This window comes from Artemia franciscana, chromosome 1 (genome assembly GCF_032884065.1).
Source record: "Artemia franciscana chromosome 1, ASM3288406v1, whole genome shotgun sequence".
Lineage (NCBI taxonomy): Eukaryota > Metazoa > Arthropoda > Branchiopoda > Anostraca > Artemiidae > Artemia > Artemia franciscana.
The window spans coordinates 55,108,400-55,122,777 of record NC_088863.1 but is presented as its reverse complement, the minus strand read 5'-3'; the positions used below and the strand labels follow the sequence as shown (position 1 = coordinate 55,122,777).

Genomic DNA, 14,378 nt, shown 5'->3' with positions numbered 1-14,378 from the left:
CTATGGTATTTTAATCCTGAAAAGTTACGGATAACTTTATAATACCAACTAGATTATATAAGATATTGTTCCAAGTTTTCATCCGTCGTGACGTCTGCGATTGCAAAGGATAAAGTTCAACTGGCTGCAAAGTTAATTTAGTCCCTTCTTTCGATATTATTTTGTAGTTGTTGTTTTTTCAACGCTGAGGAATAGCCTTTGGTCAAGTGATAACTGATTGCGCTCTTGTTTGAATATACCGTTTTAAAAACATTGATAGGCTGACAACTTCATCATTTAACCGATAGTGAAGAAACAAGCACAGACGAGAATGTAAAACAATTAGATAGTTTCGTAATATTTAATAGAATGTCATCCATGGTATTTTGATCCTGAAAATTTAGGGATAGCTTTATAATACTAACTAAATTATAGAAGATATTGTTCCGAGTTTTCGTCCGTCGTGATGTCTATGATTGAAAAGGATAAAGTTCAACTGGATGCAAAGTCAATTTAGTCCTTTCTTTCGATACTATTTTGTTGTTGTTTTTTCAACGCTGAGGAGCAGCCTTTGATCATGTGATTACTGATCGATAGCGAAGAAACAAAACCAAAGTGTTGCTCTAGTAACACTTTAGTCGGCGAAGCTGGACAAAGGTTGCCGCAACACTTCACGTTGTCCCGGCATCGTAGGTCTAGTTTTTGTTGCTTTTGTATAAGTCAGAAATAAATTTCGGGACGGTTTCGGGCAAATATAAATTATTTGTTTTATGGCCGGGTTGAAACTTTCAGGAAAAATGTCCTTTTCTTTTGGGGGTTGGGGTAGATGAAGAGACACGGAATTTTGCGGGAGAGAGGTTGAACTTTCGTTCCCCGATCCTCGCAAAACAGTATAGGTTACGGCCCTTATTTTTTATTCATGTTTCCCCAGTAGTGCCAATCGGGGGGGGGGAGCAATTTTCCCACCATATTTTGAATTTTTCTTAAGGTAAAATTATACCTTTATATCCCTTTTTTCATTTCTAGGATTCGAATTGGTATGGTTGATCAATGATTGGTCAATAATTTTTCAAAACAGTGAAGTCGCTGCTACCCATTGCTTTGGGTATATTTGCTCAAAATCGATGCGTTATTTTCCCCCACTAAAATAAAGATACCTTCCCCCTCCCACTCTCCCTATATTTTAGTCAAATGTTAATTTAACTCTTTAGTCAATCGGCACCACTGTGTTGTCCAACATGCTGATTGACTGGTAAAGGAGAGAGAGAGAGAGAGAGAGAGAGAGAGAGAGAGAGAGAGAGAGAGAGAGAGAGAGAGAGAGAGAGAGAGAGAGAGAGAGAGAGAGAGAGAGAGAGAGAGAGAGAGAGAGAGAGAGAGGAGAGAGAGAGAGAGGGGGGATGAAAGAGAGAGAGAGAGAAAGAAAGAGAAAGAGAGCGAAAGAGAAAGAAAGAGAGAGAGAGGTTGGCAGAAAGGCGAAAGATTTTGATAACTGTTGACACAGGTGTTGTTCAATAACAGGGCTAAAAGATAACTTTATCTATAGATCAGAGGATGAAAATCAACCGACAGCGTCGTTCAATTGATGATCCGACGGTAATTAGCGGCTCAGTTCTTACCAATCGTTATGTTGAGCTGCTGGTTGTTGCCGATCATAAGATGGACTCGTATCATGGTCTTGACCTTCCGGATTATATTCTAACATTGATGTCCATTGTAAGTTTAATTATTAGACATTATTGTTGTGACATTATTATTATTGTGTGTTATTATTTTGTATTTAATCAGTATGTTTTCTAGCAACTGGTGACCCTTGCCAATAGTAACTGAAGCTATATAAAATTTGATTTTTATTATAATTAATTTAAAAATTCAATAAGAGTTTTTTCAAAGAAAAACAAAGAGCTAAATTAAAACAAAGACGAGCAGAAATAGAGCAAATATAATTCTAACTTGAAATAAAACAGCAATGAATAAATGAGACCCCGAACAAACATGAATTATAATAAATAGTCAATTCAAACCTAAAACAAATAGATATTACCAAAAAACAGAAGTAGAACAAACCTTGTAGTAGGCCTTAAGCTTTATAACGCCATTGCGTCATTTGCGCCTTACCGAAATAAGTTTATTTCAAGCAGTGTAGTTTCGTTTCTAACAAAATCCACACAAAAAGACTATATAAACATAATAACCAAGTTTACTTAAACTACGCAATGAAAGTAAATTGGCTGATTAGTATGTGACGATATTCATTCCTTATAGTCTAGGCAATTTTGGATTATATAACGTAATTAACAAAAATGTTTACAATATATTTTGTTGTTTTTTTTTTCTTTCAACAAAAAAAAATTCTAGGCCAATCAATTTAAAACTATATATTACTCTTGCATAACACTTATTGGTTTCTCGTAGCAAATGACTGCCGGACGGTGTGATCCGTCCATGTATATATATTTATTTAATCAATATAAAATGAAGGATATTTACATATACTATTCGAGAAACCTCGTATAACTGAGCTGGGTGCGACGGGGTAATCCATTCTTCTTTTCTTTTAAATCAATTTGGGGATGAAACAATCTAACCGCCATTCACATATCTCCATGATATATAGTAATCGACATCTATAGGTAACTAGATGAAGAGGGGGAGGACAAGGTTGCAGCAATGTCCGAAATAATTTCATATTTGGAAGCTGCAAGGCGAAAATACACTTTTTGTACTTCAGCCCCTGTCCCTATAATATTCTTCAAGGCTAATGACATTAAAACAATTGTCACTGAAGGTAAACTAAGTAAACTTCAGTTTTTACTCAATTTCGCACTGCTGCAATAATTCTAGCCCGACTTAGGAAATAATGTCATTAGTCCAAAATATTTGTGATAAAAATCGGCTTAAAGGAACGTAAAAACCTTATAAGGATCCATCAGCTTCCCATGGAATGTTCACATGTAGAGCTGGACTTCATACTCAGGAAAATTATTATGCATAGTACGATTCAATTGCTATAAAAAAAATTAAAACCACGAGTTAACTTAAAAAGTGATGTTATAACTTAAAGTGAAGTTATCCTAAAACTTATCCTAAACTTTAGTGACCTACTTTTCAAACCTCAATCCTCTATTCTCTTTGATAGAATGCAACTTTTCCTTTGCTAGAAGCTTTATATAATTTAACGAATATAGGTATTTAGTAAGTGGTACTGTTTTATTGACCTATACCCTTTCAAAAAAGCTAGGCTGAAGCTTTTATTTTGTAAAGCACATTCACCTAAAGAATCAATTCATTTTGAAACATTGTGACAGAAAGTAAACTTTAGAGCAATGAGCACGAGATTGCAGGTAGAGGGGCGGCTTCAAGTTTCATTTTCACAAGTTTGCCTCACCAGAAGTGTGACTGCAAACGGTATGTTTGACACCTTAAGGAGTAACCCTCGAGGAAATTTTAGTCTAGTAGACGACAAAGCCTTTGCAATGCTTTCTGACTAATATGTAGTTCTTCAACGATTTATCTGTGTTTGTGGGCTTTTTGGGGCTGATATTGGCTACCTTCATATTGTACCATAATATTTGTAAACAAGGAGTTGGAGGTAATAGGCTTGAAATTGCTTGTTCGAGATCTCGACTTTTACTGATAGAAAAGCAACGCAAAGTGTGGGAAATCATGTTCTGACCAAGGATTGCACAAAGCCTCTATTCAACTGGAGGTCCCAAAAACTTCTTGTTGCCTTAAATTGGCTCTAAGCCGATTTAACCACTTTATGTAGAATTGATGAGATGTATTTGCTCCTGTCTTGCACTGACTGGGCCCCATTGCTTTTTCTGATGCCAAAATAATCTAAATGGTTTGAATAATGTAGGCATTGTAACTTGGAACGTTGTAACGATAAATAACAACTAACGTTGCAGAGTGTTTTAGAAGGGGCCAAAATGATAGTGAGGCATTCACTCTACAAAGGTTTAGGCCTACCATTTATAGCAGTATATGCTCTTTTGAGTCGGACTGATAGAAATTTTAGTAACTCAGGTCACTTTAACTTTCAGCTACAGCAACAAATAGAAATGATCTTATGTATAATTATGGTAAAGGATACGGCATTGGACTTTACAGTTCGTACTGTCGGTGCTGATCTCTGTTTCTTGGCCCTTCAGCCAGGAAGTGCAATGGGCTGTTGGGGGCCAGCCATCCTGTGCTTTCGCACACCCTTCCTGTTTACCTTCCCCAGATTTCTCCAGGTACCCATTTAGAGCTGGGTCGACTCTGGCTAAGCTTTCAGAGTCACGCCACTGACCCCCGTCCCAAACTGAAGAAATGGGTACATTGGGATTCCAACCCGCGTCTTCTCAGACAAGGGATCCCGAATCCAGCGCACCAACCCACTCGGCCAGGACGGCTCATTCTCAGACAAGGGATCCCGAATCCAGCGCACCAACCCACTCGGCCAGGACGGCTCTAAATGTATAATGTATAATTATGGTATTTGAATTAAGAGATTTCAATGCCCAGATTAGTAAAAATAGGAATGAATGGTATCCTAGAAGGATAAATTGTGTGTAGAGAAAGAACATTTATTCCCTGCATTTATTTAAAGAACAGTGACGGTAATAGACTGATGCAATTTGTAGGAATACACATTTAGTCAGAGGCACGTTTGTAAATTTTTCACTTCGTTCCGAACTATCTAGCAGGGCTTCGACGCTCCCGTCTAGAGATTTATACTTTTGACAAGAATTATGAGCCCCCTTTTCTTGCCGTCTTCTCTCCTGATTTTGAAAATAAAGTACTAGAGAATTAACACCCACTTTCTATCGAGCTCGATTAAGATGTAACCATTCCTGGTAAATGTTCCTTATAACAAGAGTTCCATCCTGCCCCCCCCCCCCTATTGATTGGATAAAATCTGATGTCCCAAAACGCAGATTTAAACAACTTTCCATGGCTGCAAAAGGCAGAACAACGCTCTTTGAGCATAATTAGAGCTAGATTTATACTCACGAGTATAGTGAGTATATGTTCGAAACTATACACACAGGTGTCAGGCTCTTAGCCAGAGTAGGGAACTTCAAACCGATTTCTCTACACACAACCTCGAGGTTGATGTGATTTTTCTATAAATCGTCTGTTTTTGATAGGTTTTCGAATCAGTCCTCTCGTCAGAATTTATTCGTTTTAGCTGCTGGGTAATAATGTATTTTTGATTCATACTAGTATTGGAGCCTACGACAGGCTTGTATCAAACAGTTCGTGGTAACGAACTGTAGTAAGGAGCGACCCGGCTCAATAGTAACCAAAACTCTAAAAAATTGAATTTTGATATCAATAGCTACATCAAAAGAATCGCATTTTAATGCTGATTTTAAATATATAAGTTTAATCAAGTTTAATCTTACCCATCAAAAGTTACGAGCCTGAGAAAATTTGCCTTATTTAAGAAAATAGGGAGAAACACCCCCTAAAAGTCGTAGGATCTTAACGAAAATGACACCATCAGATTCAACGTATCAGAGAACCCTACTATAGAAGTTTCAAGCTCCTATCTACAAAAATGTGGAATTTTGTATTTTTTGCCAGAAGACAAATCACGGGTGCGTGTTTATTTGTTTGTTTTTTTTTTTTTTTTTTTTTTTTCTTTTCCCCAGGGGTCATCGTATCGACCAAGTGGTCCTAGAATGTCGCAAGAGGGCTCATTCTAACGGAAATGAAAAGTTCTAGTGCCCTTTTTAAGTGACCAAAAAAATTGGAGGGCATCTAGGCCCCCTCCCACGCTCATTTTTTCCCAAAGTCAACGGATCAAAATTTTGAGATAGCCATTTTGTTCAGCATAGTCGAAAACCATAATAACTATGTCTTTGGGGATGACTTACTCCCCCACAATCCCTGGGGGAGGGGCTGCAAGTTACAAACTTTGACCAGTGTTTACATATAGTAATGGTTATTGGGAAGTGTACAGACGTTTTCAGGGGGATTTTATTTTGTTTGGGGGTGGGGCTGAGGAGAGGGGGCTATGTTGGAGGATCTTTCCTTGGAGGAATCTGTCATGAGGGAAGAAAAATTCAATGAAAAGGGCGCAGGGTTCTCTAGCACTACTATAAGAAAACAATGAAAAATAAACATGAAAACGTTTTTTTCAAATGAAAGGAAGAAGTAGCATTGAAACCTAAAACGAACAGAGATAATTACGCATATGAGGGGTTCTAAAAATACTTTAGTATAAAGAGCGAGGTATTTAGGAGGAGATAAATACCTTGCTCTTTATGCTAAAGTATTTTTAGTAATTTCAACTATTTATTCTACGGCCTTTCTGATTCAGGGGTCATTCTTAAAGAATTGGGACAAAACTTACGATTTAGTGTAAAGAGCGAGGTATTAACGAGGGTAAAAACCCCCTCGTATACATAATAAAAATATAAGGTTATGAAAGTTTGTTATGTAAGTTAATTCTTAAGCTACGTGTATTTCTTACTAATAAAAACGTTCATTAAAAATTAAAAGTTCTAGTTGCCATTTTAAGTGACCGAAAAATTGGAGGGCAACTAGGCCTCCTTCTCCACCCCTTGTTTCTCAAAATCGTCTGATCAAAACTAAGAGAAAGCCATTTAGCCAAAAAAAGAATTAATATACAAGTTTCATTTTAATAATTTATGTGCGGAGAGCCAAAACCAAACATGTATTAATTTAAAAACGTTCAGAAATTAAATAAAAAAAACTAATTTTTTTAGCTGAAAGTAAGGAGCGACGTTAAAACTTCAAACGAACAGAAATTACTCCGTATATGAAATGGGTTGTCCCCTCCGCAATCCCTCGCTCTTTACGCTGAAGTTTGACTCTTTGCCACAATTCTACTTTTTAAAACAATTAAAAGCTTTAGCGTAAAGAGCGAGGGATTGCGGAGGGGACAACCCATTTCATTTACGGAGTAATTTCTGTTCGTTTGAAGTTTTAATGTCGCTCCTTACTTTCAGCTAAAAAAATTAGTTTTTTTTATTTATTGAAGAATAAAGAAAGTGTAAGATTGTGGAAACTTAATATTTATATTATATTTACTTGTCTTTTCGAATGCTTCCTGGCGATCAACTTGAAGTGAAACAAAAAGGACTAAGAAACGACTTAAAAGACATTGTAACTTCACAGAGGGTGTAACAGTGAAACAGTCAATAAACAGGAGTGGTAGTAGTTTCCCAAAAGCAGCTATGACTTTCAAATTTAGGGCATACTTAGTTGAGACCGTATCCAGGAAGGTCTGGGGTTTAACCCCGCCCCTGAAGTTATTTTCTGCGCCGTAAAGACGTAAGAAAAAGTGAATATAAACCAATTTTGATGCGTTTAAAGTTGTTTAAGTAGATCCTTCCCCTCCTCCCAAATTTTTTTTTTACCTTCCCATCCCCCCAAAAAATCCTGGATGCGTCCCAGTACGTAGTTATATTATTTTGGCATGATTAATTATGCCACTGGCCTAAATGGAAAGATTATCATCTTCAGAAAATATAGATCTTGTGCATATGAAAACTTTTTACTGCTATAGCGTTAAGCTTAAGGGCACAAAATTATATCACTATTCTCTTCTGATTTTTTTTTTCTCTACAAGTTATCAGGGCTACTAAAGCCCCAAATTACTTGAATTATCTACTTGTAGTGTGTATACCTCACGTTGCGGAAGCTCTACTATAACATAATTTAAGACCAATCATAAGTTAGCATATAAATACCCAAATTTGCAATTTAAAAACGTTTATGTGTCACAAAAAATAGTAGCCCTTGCATAACTTTATGTTAATTTCTTCTGTAGGAGAAGGTTACCAACTGCAATTTGATTTAATTTCCCAGCATGATTTTTAATATAAGCAGATAAATATCACTTTGACGAGCCATTCTATAATTTATAGCTTTAATAAAATGTGTATGTATAAAAAAGTAGTAAAATGTGTAGTTACAAAATAATTATTGTGACATTAACTTGCTAAAGGAGTTGACTACGTACTAAAGAGAGGAAGGTAATGTTGTTGTTATTTACGGTATCTTTCGACTCCATCCTGCCGAAACTTTGCTTCATTAATCCTATCAAAGCAAAGTTTTGGTGATTGCTTACGGTGCATACACGAGATTTTTTTGTAGAAGGAGGGGGATATATACATTTCGAAACTCCAAAACTGGTGAATAATAATGAAAATGTAGGAGGAAGCAAAATAATCTGTGCATTTTATAAGAGATGGCACAAATGCACTGCGTTCATGTGGCTTATTGGTATTGTTTCTGAGCATCAAGAATCTGTTACTTAGAGTGGAACTGTTTTGGTTCAAACCTAAAACTCAATTCTAGAAGTGGGAACAAACCATAAAAATATTGTCTTTAATTTTTTACCTTGTATGCCAAAATAATATGCTAATAAGTTAGATTATAATTTCTGGGTATACTTTCTATTTTTAATAGGAACTTTATCAGGTTATTCCAGTGAAATCACCCCTACTGATGGCCTTTGAAGTTAGAATTTGGCATTGTTCTATTGAGGATGTACGGCGAAGTTCATTAGTCTAAATATAGATTATAAGTCTGCTTTGTTTTAAACTAGCCTCCCTCTAGCTTTTTGAATTGTTGACACAATTAAGATTCCCTATCATTAAAAAAAAAAAAAAAAAAAATTCAGAAATAATTCCCTTTGGTGCTGGAAAAAATACTAATGAGTCCTTTGTCGTTGAGACGGTCAGCCGACGCTGAGATTCGCAAAATGAGATTTACGTTGTCGAGTGTCCTTTAAAACTTTCTGCTAACCAACCGTAAATGGACAGACTAAGTTGAGGACTGACAGTACGAGCAAAACGGACTCTTTACTGGTGATACCAGCAAATTTAGCTGAAAACCAATTAACTAACTATTTGGCTTGTTACGAGATAATTTGACTATATACATTAAATCATATGAGCAGTCAAGTACGTTTGATTCTATTTTAAGGAGGAGTTTCATCTGAAACAAGTCTCTAAAAATAGAAAATTTAGAAAAGCTTATGATTTTGGCGGTGGAAAATATTGGTGCAAACCCACCCCTCTTCTTTTCACTGCATACGTGACAAGATAGAAGTCAGTGCTTTGCCATTGAAATTTCATCCCTCGTCGGTTAACAGATTTTCAGTTGCCAAATTTACTCAGGTGTTTTATTGATATATTCCAGGTTCAAATGATATACAAAGATCCAAGCATAGGATATCCAATAACAATTGCTGTGACTGGCATAAAAGTAGTGAAAGATCAAAAATTTGGTAAAGATATGGGTGATGGACGAGGAAAGAGTGCCTCAGAGATGCTAAGGGACTTCTGCTATTGGCAAAGACATGAAAACCCTCCCGATCCTTCAGCTCCTCAACACTTTGACACAGCCCTTTTACTTACAAGGTAAGTTTGTGCTTCGAAAATTGATGGATACATCTTTTTTAGTTTTTGCAGGACATCAGCAATAGTAAGCGATAGATTGGATATATAAAATAAATACGTAAATTCTATCGACTAGTTATGAAACTTTGATTTGTTGGGAACGGAGGGGGTCTTATTACAGTTAACTATCTATGATCCAGTTTCGCAGGTTTTTATTGCTGTACGGACTAACGTAGTTATTACATTCGGTATGAACATCATATTAGTGATTCGCTTTGTTCTTAGAGGTCCAAACTCATAATGCTGTATTACTTTCTTGTTTTTACACTTACTAAGTAAAAAAAAAAACAAGCTTGTTTTAATTGAAAGTAAGCATTAACTTTAAAAATCAAAACAAACAGAAATTATTTCATATATGAAAGGGCTGCCTACTTCTTCAATAGCTTGCTCTTTACGCTAAAGCTTTTAGCACTTTTAAAAATAGCTTCTAATTCTAATTAAACGGCCTCTGTGTTTCAGGAGTCGTTTTAATAAATTGGGACAAACTTTAGCGTAAATAGTAAGGTATTGCGGAGGGAGGTAACCCCTTCATATATGCAATAATTTCTGTTCGTTTTGAGCTTTAATGTTGCTCCTTACTTTCAGTTAAAAAAAAAAAAATTGTGTTTAGTTTCTGATCGTTTTTCAAATAATGACATTAAATCTGACTCACCCTCCATGAATAATCATCCCTCCGCTCAAGAGAAACTCCTCCGTAGAAATTGTCTCACTTTGGCAAAGAGAAAGTAGGACAAATAAAAAAAACAAATAAACAAAGATCCCCCCCCGTGTAAAATTTCCCCTAGAAAGTACACTCCAGAAAATTTTACTCCCCATTGAAAATTCTGCCTATAAAAGCCTAACCCAAGCACTAAATTCCCCTCCCCCTCTCCAAAAAGTGTCTCCAGACTTCCCAATAACAAACACTATACGTAAACAACGAGCAAATTTCATAAGTCATAGAACTCTCCATACGGACTATGGGGTGTCACGTTCTATGTGAGGGTTCCCTGTGGATATGGAGGGTCTAGGACTATTATTTCTATAAGTTCACCCCTGAGAAAGGAAAACAAAAAAACAACATTAAAAACCGCATCCAAAATCATTCTTTTGACAAAAAAAAAGGAGTAAAATTCCTCATTTTTGTATATAGGTGCTTCAAACTTCTACATTAGCGTTTTCTGATTCACTGAATCTGATATTTTTAATTTTCATTAAGATCCCTTGACTTTTAGCGGGTGTATTCCTCCTTTTTTTAAAATCAGGCAAATTTCACAGGCTCGTATCTTTTGATGAGTAATGCTAAACTTAAAGAATCTTAAAAAAGCATAATAATTTTATTTTTTGACCTTTTGCTCGAATTATTTAAGAATTACACCTAAAACCCAAGGGTCGTTTAATTAGAATAATGAGGTTTCTTAAAAGTTCTAAGAAAAACTTTAGCGTAAAGAGCGAGGCATTGAGGAAGAGGCAACACCGATCATGTACATAATAATTTCTTTTCGTTTTAAGTTTTAATGTTGCTCTTTACTTTCAGTTGAAAAACTTGTTTTCTTTTTGTTTCTGATCGGTTTTTAAGCAATGACGGGAAATCCAGATCCCCCTCTATGGTAAGTTTACTTCCCCCACACAAAATTCCTCCTTGGAAATATCTCCCCGCTTACACCCCCCCCCCCCCAAAAAAAAAAGAAAAATCACCCTCAAAAAGTTGTTGCATACTTCACAATAACTATATGTAAACAATGGGAAGAGTTCATAGCTTGCAGCCCTTCCCCCGAGGACTTTGGTGGTAGGTTGTGGAAATGGTCGTAAATTTAATCTAAAATCTGGTAAGGGTTAAAGTTCTAATAAATCTGTTGACGTTAAAACGGTAAAAAATTATTCATACAAAAAATAGTAAGATATAAAAACCACCCTGCCATAAAGAAAATAAATAAAAAGCCGTTCACCATCTACAAAAAATATGATTTAATATTTTCTGCACAATTTTTTTCCTTTTTACTTCTGACCACTATAGCGAATGAGTTAAGCCTTTTGTTGTAAAAAAAAAAAAAAAAAAAAAAAACAATTGGTCTTAAACCATCTTTTGGGGTCATGCACTCTTTTTGACAATTTTTATAGGTCAAACCATTTAGCATGTCACCTAACTTAGTGACAGCGTTTATTATCTATGATAGTAATAGAGAGTGGGAAATGAGGATAAAAATACAACTTGTATTTTCGTATCAGATATATTAAACATTAAATGCTAGGTTCTTTAGGGGTGTGACAAGAAAACAAAACGAAAAGATAGAAATGCATGGAAGATATTTAAAACGAGGGTTTTAAGTATTGGCAACAAACCATTAACTAATCGCTGTTTCTTTTTAAAAATAGTGTATTAATAAACAATGTCAACTTTGTTAAAATCTCAAAAATTTACTAATAAAAATCTTATTTTTCATAACAACGTAGTGTATCTTTCTAATTTTTAAAGTTCGATATATTTCGATTAAATTTCAGAATTCACAATTTTATAAGAATAAGTCTATATCTACTCCCGCCATATCTATTTATTACACGGTCGATGTCTACCTCAATATTTCGGTAAACGTTTATAGTCAGTCTAGAATCCTGTCAGTTTAGAGCTCTTCCTTGGTATTTCCTCTTCTTTTCATCCTAAAATATGCGAGTTTAGACCAAAATCATCAGGAAAATATGAACTCTAATAAAGATGCATGTAGGTATGTACTTCAAACTAAGTATATGAGTCAAAATACCCCTCAAAAAACAAATAATTATGTGTTTGCTATTTTTATATTTGATATGTATTGATAGGTGAGAATTTAAATTCTCAGGCTTTCAAGCTGTGGTAGATTTTTTTATTTATTTTTTAACCTTAAGATTTTCAGATATTCAACTCAAACATTTAAATCTAGATATGTCTATTGGGTAAGGATAAAAGGATAAAGATCCTCCAGAGCCATTGCTGGCGCATAAGGCGTCGAATCGACGTTTCAGTTGCTGGGTGTTTTTTTACGGGGACAAGTAGCAAGCTTGTCGCCCAACCTTGCTGCGGCGGGGACCGAACCCTAGGTCCCATATTCCCAAGGAAGAACATCAATCCACTGTGCTACAACAGGTTTGTCTATTGGGTACAAAATAAAAATTTGAAACTTGATCTATTGATTCAAGCTGAGAATTCAAAGACCCATCTATACCAGCTAGATAAGTGGTTTCTTTTATAAAGAGTTTTTCGAAAATCTATTCTTGAATGATTACTTCGACATTTGAAGGAGTATTTCGACTCATACACTTAGTTTTAGGTGTATGCAAATACTAACCATTATTAAAGTGTTTAAATAGTTTAGCCTTTATTATAACGCTTTAGGATGAACAGAGGAGGTGGTCTGTCAGAGCTTCAATTTGATGAAAATAGGTAGTAAAGTTGACACTATTTGCTCACCGAAATAAAAAATTTAAATATTTATCATGTTTGCACTTCTCATACATTTATTTTCTATTATGCAAATCCCCTAAAAAACAAAAATGTTGTAAGAACCACCCCGCTTCACAAGAAAAGTACCCCCCCCCCAAAAAAAAAGAAAAGAAAAGAACAGACAGCCAAAAAGTAATAAAATCAATTTCTTGGCCTCAGTACCATAGTAAGAATTGAAACAAATTGTTGACAGGAAAAGAAAATGCTTTTCAGCCTGTTCTGACAGCAAAATCCTGAAATATCATTTCGACAGCCTAAAGAAGTTAGGATTTTAAATTTATTCTTCTTGTTACTAGGACATGAAGATTTTGACCTCCCAGTTGGCTTATGTGGTAATACGGACAAACTCCCTTGATAAACCTAAATTTAATTAAATACTTTTGGCGGTATGCATCATTGGCAAAATATGACAGAGACCGCACAAAGTAACTGAAACCTTGTTCCAAACTTGTTTGCAAAGGAAACAGTCTTAATAGTTAAAAACTTATTTAAAACTCAACCATTAAAAACCAATTACAAAAAAACTTTCGTCCCAAACCAGAGCAAGCGGTCCCAACGGCAAATCCACTACTATTTCAGGGGGGGGCCTGGATCTGCCACTGGTAGACCAGCACAGCAACTTCCCTAGTTAACAAAAAGCTATCTTTTTTAAACTATTAAAAAAAAAAAATTCGAATTAAATTAAAGAAAAAGACAATCTAACTAACCTGGGGAAAATCGTAAGTTATGGTCATATGAAGTCATTCTTTAGTGACACGTCTTTTAGACTGAATTGACACGGCTAATATCAGTAGACTACAAAAATACTAAATTGTACCATATTTTGCAAAATATACCGAATTTTGTAGGATTCTTCTAGATTGTACCAGTAGAGTCGAAATGTACCGAAATGGTGCAATTGTACCACTAGGTTCTAGGTCTTTACCCTACCTCCGGCATTTAACTCCTGGAAAATACCTACCCCCCTGCGGAAATTACTCCCCTAGAAAATACCACCTCTGAAAAATACTCCCCCCCGTGGAAAATCCCCCCCCGTAGAAAATAAGGCCTTCCAAATTTGAGAATTTTACTTGAGTTTTGTTTTTTTAATTTCCGTAGCTAGAAGGAATTTTCATACTTGTCTATTATGCGCCACTCACTCAAGTTTATGCTGTGTAGCCTAACACTCGAGAATAAACCTCTTTCTTCGTTGGTTTCTTTCAGCTTAGCATTAGACAAAATAGACACGCGACAGAATAGATGGGAAATATATAATGTATGCTATATTTTTGCACATAAGGGGGGCGGTAAAGTATTTGGACAGTTTGAAGTCGGAAAACAATTGTAACTTCAAAATATGTAGATAATTGCACCTAATATATTTTGCATGCAGACCCACTATACTTCCGCCCACCCCTAATATGTAAATATATAGCCCAAATTTGTTTCTAAAGTAAAGAAGAAACTAACGAAAAAACCGGTTTGTTCTCGGGTTTTACACATCGTAAACTTGAGGGAGTGGTGTATAATACATAAGTACC

General features: G+C 35.5%; 1 protein-coding gene across 7 annotated transcripts in view; it reads left to right on the top strand.

Annotated features, from left to right (window-relative positions):
- Positions 1–14,378, top strand: part of LOC136031439 (A disintegrin and metalloproteinase with thrombospondin motifs 9-like) — a 364,806-nt gene that overhangs the window by 113,512 nt on the left and 236,916 nt on the right. For all 7 annotated transcript variants that reach the window (XR_010618512.1, XM_065711064.1, XM_065711037.1 and 4 more), the window contains 2 exons: positions 1,523–1,692; positions 9,142–9,362. Coding sequence is in view for 6 of the 7 variants with exons in the window: in XM_065711064.1 (XP_065567136.1) it covers positions 1,523–1,692; positions 9,142–9,362 (391 nt within the window). In the remaining variant the exon portion in view is untranslated. The remainder of the gene's footprint in view (positions 1–1,522; positions 1,693–9,141; positions 9,363–14,378) is intronic.